The sequence below is a fragment of the Cucurbita pepo genome, chromosome LG04, assembly GCF_002806865.2.
Source record: "Cucurbita pepo subsp. pepo cultivar mu-cu-16 chromosome LG04, ASM280686v2, whole genome shotgun sequence".
NCBI classification, from domain to species: domain Eukaryota; kingdom Viridiplantae; phylum Streptophyta; class Magnoliopsida; order Cucurbitales; family Cucurbitaceae; genus Cucurbita; species Cucurbita pepo.
Window position 1 is genome coordinate 39657 of NC_036641.1, and position 7317 is coordinate 46973.

The 7317-nt window shown below is 38.7% G+C and overlaps 2 protein-coding genes across 3 annotated transcripts; both read right to left on the bottom strand.

Annotated features, from left to right (window-relative positions):
- On the bottom strand, window positions 1–3302 carry LOC111793260 (bifunctional TH2 protein, mitochondrial-like). 2 transcript variants are annotated; one of them, XM_023675062.1, is made up of 6 exons: window positions 2828–3302; window positions 1988–2096; window positions 1548–1826; window positions 1038–1467; window positions 678–958; window positions 458–576 (listed from the first exon to the last, which is right to left on the bottom strand). In XM_023675062.1, the coding sequence occupies exons 1-6, from the start codon at window positions 3028–3030 to the stop codon at window positions 550–552; spliced, it is 1329 nt and encodes a 442-aa protein (XP_023530830.1). In that variant the 5' UTR covers window positions 3031–3302; the 3' UTR covers window positions 458–549. The 2 variants fall into 2 exon arrangements, with proteins under 2 accessions (XP_023530829.1, XP_023530830.1); XM_023675061.1 differs by having other exon boundaries at window positions 1–958.
- Window positions 3303–4371: 1069 nt separating this feature from the next.
- LOC111793261 (exosome complex component CSL4) lies at window positions 4372–7317 on the bottom strand. Its single transcript, XM_023675063.1, has 6 exons — window positions 7036–7317; window positions 5685–5759; window positions 5516–5604; window positions 5198–5282; window positions 4795–4876; window positions 4372–4705 (listed from the first exon to the last, which is right to left on the bottom strand). Exons 1-6 carry the CDS (start codon window positions 7207–7209, stop codon window positions 4611–4613), a joined length of 600 nt encoding a protein of 199 aa, XP_023530831.1. The 5' UTR covers window positions 7210–7317; the 3' UTR covers window positions 4372–4610.

The following is a 7317-nucleotide window of genomic DNA, read 5'->3' on the forward strand; positions in this document are numbered from 1 at the left end:
TACACTAAAAAAAGCTTCAAATGTTTTGTATGAACAAATTTCTTTTATATCTTCTTTTTTGTTTCAAATAATTGCCCTCCATCCTTCCTCACACACTAACCTGCCTGCTCCAAAACATACCTTGTTCGAGGAAGGACGAACGACAACAGCAAAATGACGTTGTTGGCCCTATAAAACTTGCCATCAACATGTATCTTTACAATCAATGATGCATATACGACTAAACTCAAAACCAAACCGAGTTGAGATGAATGAGAACCACAAAAAAAATATTGGTTCTAGCATCCAAGAACGAGAGCATGGATTTCAGCCCAAGAACTGACGGTGTAAAGAACACCAGACAATCTTTTCCAGCTGAGTGGTGTCTCTCCGGTAAGAACTTTCTGTTTTCTTACCACGTTCGGGTACAACGGAACGAAAGAAACTCCATAACGAGTCGCCAGTCTCCTTAGACTGGAACTCGACCCAATAACAATTCCTATATCTGCTTCGAGTAGGCAAAGCAAGTCACCAACCGCGTCTCCGATGTATAAACTGAAGTTGCTTTTATCAGTGCTGTAATTCCCCAAGATTTTCCTGAAAGTCCTGACTTTATCAATGGGAGATTCTATTTTCCTAACTAAATCACCTGTAGAAACTGCTTCTTCAAACATAAACTCATTGCATTGTATACTCACTTGCGTTAGTAAACCAGCTGAATTAAAAGATGATCTGATGAGATCCCCACACCAACAATAAGACACTATGTTTATACCAACATTCAATCTTTCATTCCTACTAGCGGTTGAGAAGAATTTGAAACACCCTTCTTGAATGATAAGATGTTCACCCGCTCGTTTTATATCATCGAAATTCAAGCCCTTAAGCAATCGAGACTTGATAACTCTGTCATTTGCCCGTTTCTCGAAAGCAGAGAGTTGCTCAAGAGCTCTACAAAGATCATCGTACCTAAATTCATCTGCAATGCCCAAATATTCACGATATCATGTAAACAAAACTAGCTCGAATAAAAGAAAGTCCATGTTCTAAGTAACTACCTGTTCTAGAAGTTGTGATTCTATCGATGCAGTCTTCGTACTCGTCGGTATACTGCCTGGAAATATCACCCCATCTATTTTTGAGTTCGGCTGATGTCATCCGGATAGTTTGTTCTTCGGCAGGTTGATCTGGATCGGGGTTTGGAATGGATTTTGGAGCTCTTACTATTGCAATTTCTGCCAGAATGGCAGAAGAATCAACAACAGTGCATGTCAAATCATAATCCGAAAAGATTACCAACCGATCCACAGCGGGATTGTGATTTCTAATCAACGGAACAACAGTCTTCTGGCCAACAGGCTGAGACCAGAAAAAATCTAGCTCGAGTTTCATAGCTTTGTTATAAAGCTTCTCAATGGTGTCAAGCTCTTCACCAGTCAAAGTAGTAGCGACTTTCTCAAGCACGTCTTCAATTCTCTCAGCTGCTTTCTGAATTGAAGATAAAAACAGCTAGCCATTTCAGTAAACCATTTTTTACTACAAAACTAGGAGAGCTCAAAATAACAAACCTCAAAACCGGGCGATGCATAGTTTTCGATCCATGTCTTGTAGAGGTGATCACCATAGACTGGACCAATAGCTACCTTAAACTCTGAAGCTAAATAGGCGTAGAGCCTCATGCAAGGTGTCATGGCACCTAGAGCATAAGCAGGAACCTTTGTTCTTTCAAATGGGGTTGCAAGATTAAGTCCTTCAATCATGCCAGACGCTGTTGCCAACAAAAACTCGGTGTATTTGACCGTAGCAGGGCTGACAGGAGCTGCTTTTCTGTCCTCACCACCCCATTCCTTAAAGATTGAGCACCAAGCAAACGGGTTCGTATAACATCCCAAAACGGTAAAAAGATCAAAACACATAAAAATAGCAGGAATTCACTTAAATACTAGGCTATCAATGGCTCCATTCTTCAAAGAAAAGCACATATGAAGCATGGAGGTTTATCTTCTACCTTAACAAATGAAGCATGCATTTTCAGTTCTTCTGTCACTTCCTTTCTCAGCTCAATGATTGAATGTTTTGCATCATCATCATCAGCACATTCTGCAGCTAATTCATACCTGGATTACAACAAAATATGAACATTAACATTCTAACATTTCGTTCCGAGAAAAATGATCATGAGCACAGACAAATAACATCTATACCACATGAATATCGTATAAATCCAATGTCCCAATGTTTCTTAGATTCCTGGATCAATGCCCTTAGGTCGATTCTCATCATTCATTCTAATAATAACATTGCTTGCCTTAACTTTCTTTGTAACAAGAAACCAAGTTTTGGTATAGATATCGAATTTGATTAACTAAAAAGAGAGACAGAGCACCAAGAACACGCATTCTAATGCAAAACAATGGAGGATAATTCAATTAAGATTCAAGATTACTCAGTAATTCAAAAGGCCAATGAAAGAAACAGGGCATATTCAATATTATTCATTATCATCCCCTGTAGGCCAAAGAGGAATAAATGACTCAAAGACAAAAGAATTTCAATTCAATTAGGACTCAAGATATCGTTCTACAACACTCCCATGTCCCCTGCAATCCAATATAATCCAAAAAGAAACAGAACAACAATAAAGAATTCGAAATTCAAGATCATGGATTCTCATAACAACCCCAATTCCACCTGCAATTCAAGAACTAAAACGAACCACAAAAGAAAGAAACAAGAACACAACAATAAAGAACAATCCAATTCAAATACGATTCAAACCAATTCATTTCACAACTCCCTATTTCCCTGCACAATCCACCAACAGAAAACAAACAAAAATTCAACTCACGCCTGAGCAAACGCCTCGAGGAAATGAATATCCTGATCAATATAGCAGCGGAATGTATCAATATCGAGACACCCGCAAGCGAGACAAACGCAGAACGGGGTGTACTTCGAGAGTGTCGACTCTCTACGGCACTTATTCCACAATCTCCGAGCAAGTGGGCCATCAAAGTCGACTTGTGACAGCATGGCCAAACGGGGAGGCATGGCCGGCGAACAGAGGTTGGTGGAAAAAACGGCGGAGATCGGTGAAGGGAGAGGGAAGTAAGGGATCGGCGGCGGCGGCGGCGGCGGCGGCGGCTATTGAGAATGGGAATCGAGAATTGGAGAGGACAGAAGAGATATCGAGTGGGATTTTGGAGATGAACAGCGAGCGCATCGGAAAGTGAAGGGGGGAAGAGGGTATTTATAGCGATGAACGAGGAGAGACGGCGGCGGTTTCCGGGGGCTCTGAGTCAGAGAGAGAGAATGTGGAAAAAAGGGAGGGAAGTTTTGTTGAACCAATTCTCTATTATTATTATTATTATTTTTTTTTTTTTTTTTTTTTTTTTTTTTTTTTTTTTTTTTTTTTTTTTTTTTTTTTTNGATTATATTTATTTATTTATTTTATTTAGAATTAATAAATAATTTTATTTTCCTATTTTTATTATAATATTGCAAAGACTTTCAATTTTCAAAATAAGAATCTAAGAAAATATTATGAAAATTCAATAAAATTTTAATTATGTCAATCAAAGTTAAATTATAATACATCATTTTCAATCTCCATATAAAAATTAAGACAATATTTTATATATAAATTGATTAAATTATTTCATTAATTATATTATTTGAATGGAAATACCATAGGCATAATAATATATAAAAAATTATGAAAATTAATTAAAATTGTTGGAATTATCAAACAAAGCTTTAATTATAATTATTTAATGGACTGGACAAAATGATAATCCGAGACAGTATAAGATACTGAGGGTATTGTCTCGATAGTGCTTCTTAACATAAATGAAAATAAAAATTAAAAAGCTATACTGAGGGTATTGTCTCGATAGTGCTTCTTAACATAAATGAAAATAAAAATTAAAAAGCTAACGTCTCTACGTTGAAAGCATTATGGTGGAGGTGCACGCATGTGCTTTGATCTTATGGTTCTTCGAAACATAGGTTGTTTATGATCTTCATTTGCGAAGGAACGAGATTTTTGACAGGCCAACCCCTTTTTTGTGTGCCACTTTACTCTAAAGAGAAAATGAGCTTTACTCCTTTGGGCTTCCGGCGCTTCCGTGGTTTGCAAGAAGGAAAAAAGAATCCTCTTTTGTTACATCTAGCACGAGATGATAAAGAGAGATTTGTCTATCGATGAACAATGCCTATAAGTAACCTCTATACTAGTGAAGTAAACCCTAGACTACATATACTGTTCGCTTGAGTTCGCTCAGAGGTATCATCAAGACACATTTATCCGCTTGAGTTCGCTCAGAGGTATCATTAAGACACATTTATCCACTTATTTAAACTCATAAACTAACACGAACTCATCAAATTTCAGGTAAATCCAGTAGCGATGGATTACTAATGAAGAACATAAAACAATACAAGGGTGCAAAATCTTCTTCTCCATCGAACACGGATAGCTAAGCTACTCATATAATTTCATTCATACAACATAAACGTTACAATAACAATCGTCTAAATGACGAACTATTATCTAAATAACGAACTATTATCGAAAACGGAACAAAAAATAAGATGATAAGGAGAAAAAGAAAGGAAAGTAAAAAAGGAAGTCATGATCCTCCAACTTTGGCAACTTTTCTTTGCTGAATTTGGCCTGTTAATGGACACTGCATTTCCGTCCAACTTATGGGAACCATTACTGCACCTATAAAGACATTCAACACTTTACAACCAGCAACTAAGAGGCATGATTTATAGAGCATTATAGAGCACAAATAGTACCATACTCTTTACCTGCTGTACTTTCTGCAGAGACGACCCCGAGTTCGTTTTTTGCAGTTGACAGATGATAGGCCCTTGCATCTCCTAGAGAAAGCTTTCGAGGAGAACTTTGGTTAAGGAAAATGGTTGCAACGGTCCAAGCCTACCGCTAGTAGATATTGTCCTCTTTAGACTTTCCCTTGAGGGGAAGGGAGAGGTTTTCACGCCCTTATAAAGGGTGTTTCGTTCCTCTCTCCAACCGAGATGAGATCTCACAATCCACCCTCCTTCAGGATCCAACGTCCTCACTGATCGATGTGGGATCTCACAATGGAGGTAAGAAATACGCTCAAATCAAAACCTCCAACTAGACTTCTTTCTCTCATCCACAAAACAAAGTTCATCAAACAAGACGAAATTCAAGCATAAAGGATACAACAAGAGCTTTGACGATGTCACCGGGTCGAAAGGACAAATGCATGTCTACTTTATCAATCTCCGTTGCTCGGACATCTTGTTGCCTACAGAAGCGATTTAAGATGGAAAAAAACCGAACAGAGTAACAGACAGTAGCACATGGTCAACAATGTGAGGTGCTTTACATAGCCAAGGCACGAAATGGGTGCATATATTAAACGAAAAATGAATACGGTAGACGAACTTTCTATACCAGAGAAAGTAACATATTTAAATGATGGATTATACAATAAAATGAACTGAATAAATAAGAGCTTCGCAGAAGAATGTTTCAAACCTTATAACTCCACTAAACTTCTCCTTCACAGACTTTGGACCAACACACATGATATCAGCTGATGCCATTCTAGGCATTACTTTTGTAACCTACAATCAGCAGGTGCGACTTGAAGAACGACGGCATTTTATATCTCATGCACATAAAAACGACATAGTAAGCAACTTACTCGAGCAATGACGATTGATCCAGGAGCTGGAACGGCACCATGGGCCTTATGACCAGTCACTTCCACAGTTGGTCTCTAATAACGCAAATCAGCAATGACATAAGCAACGTCCGAGGCCAGTTAAGACATAAACATTGTAAATAACCATTACCACGTGCTTCTATGACTCGAATGACTCGTATTAAGTAGAGGTTAAAATCTCATACATGCTTAAAAGCAAGGGTATGAAAACCAAATAAATGAGTTTAAAACTCTCCCCTGTTTTATTGTTATGTAACAGTCCAAACCAACCGCTAGCAAATATTCTTTTTGAGCTATCCCTTTCGGGCTTCCCCTCAAGGTTTAGAAAGCGCGTATGCTAGGGAGATGTTTCCACACCCTTATAAAGAATGCTTCATTCCCCTCCCCAACCAATGTGGGATATCACATCCACCCCCCTTCAGGGCCCAACGTCTTCGCTGACACTCGTTCCCTTCTCTAATCGATGTGGGACCCCCCACCCCAATCCACCTAGAGCTCAATGTCTTCGTTGGCACACCGCCTCATGTCCACCCCCTTTAGGGCTCAACCTCCTCGCTGACAAATCGCCCAGTGTCTGTCTCTAATACCATTTGTAACAGCCCAAGCTCACCGCTAGCAGATATTGTCCTCTTTGAACTTCCCCTCAAGGTTTTTAAAACGCGTCTACTAGGGAGAGACTTCCACACCCTAATAAGAATGTTTCGTTCTCCTCCCCAACCGATGTGGGATCTCACATATTCACTTTGAGTTAACGATAAAACATGACAATAAAAAACACCAATACAGCAAGGTAATAGTTTCTTAGCCAACACCAAAACCACCCAAGAGATATAGTTTTTCAATTATTCTTTTAGGATTAATTGTCCACCTCTCCACTATAATCTCTTATAATCAAGGATAAAACTATTTATGAGTATCTCCACTAGATCCAATACTCAACATTACATACTTAGCACCATTAGCCTTAGACACACAATCTCATAACATTTATGGTATAGTTTCATCCAACACTATCACTTTAACCATTGACAAGGAAAGAATCCCAAGCATTCCCTTAACCAACACAAAAAGAACCACAATCATCAACCTAAACGTAGCTCTAACAGGCATCAAAATTATACCCAGAACTAACACCTAACCAAGAAACTACAATAGGGTTTGAAGGAAAGCACATTAGATGTTGAATCGGCTCACTTAAATTCCAGAACAAAACTCATATGGGATTCAAAGAAAGCAATTCCTATGATCTCAAGAACAAACAAGGCATGTCAAAAAATCCCAAATCTCAAAAGATCAAGGCAACAGTAAAGAGAAGTGAAAGAGAGTGTACCGAGTCCGAAGAATCAGTTGGAGGGGAAATAATGCGGCGGAAACCAGAAAGAGAAGCATAAACAGTGTTGTTAGCTACATAAGCGCCTTTCCCAGGTTTCATGTCCGAAAATTTTCCGAGAACTTCACCTGGAGTCACGAATTCAGTCTCTTCCTCGCCTTCTTTCATTGTCATTCTCGTAAACTCTGTGTCAACTCGTACTGCCGCCGTCACCAAGCCCTATCGTAGTATAAGTTTCAATTCAAACTATACAGAAAATTGTCGTGCGAATGCAAATGGACA

Excerpts from the sequence above, each read along its gene's own strand:
- LOC111793260 (XM_023675061.1), bottom strand. The coding sequence starts at position 3,030 with ATGCCTCCCCGTTTGGCCATGCTGTCACAAGTCGACTTTGATGGCCCA. Across the intron at positions 1,468-1,547 it reads ATGCATCGCCCGGTTTTGAG|AAAGCAGCTGAGAGAATTGA; the intron begins GTTTGTTATTTT and ends TCTTCAATTCAG. Across the intron at positions 959-1,037 it reads AATCACAACTTCTAGAACAG|ATGAATTTAGGTACGATGAT; the intron begins GTAGTTACTTAG and ends TGGGCATTGCAG.
- LOC111793261 (XM_023675063.1), bottom strand. The coding sequence starts at position 7,209 with ATGACAATGAAAGAAGGCGAGGAAGAGACTGAATTCGTGACTCCAGGT. Across the intron at positions 5,605-5,684 it reads GATCAATCGTCATTGCTCGA|GTTACAAAAGTAATGCCTAG; the intron begins GTAAGTTGCTTA and ends TGCTGATTGTAG. Across the intron at positions 4,706-4,794 it reads CTCTGCAGAAAGTACAGCAG|GTGCAGTAATGGTTCCCATA; the intron begins GTAAAGAGTATG and ends ATGTCTTTATAG.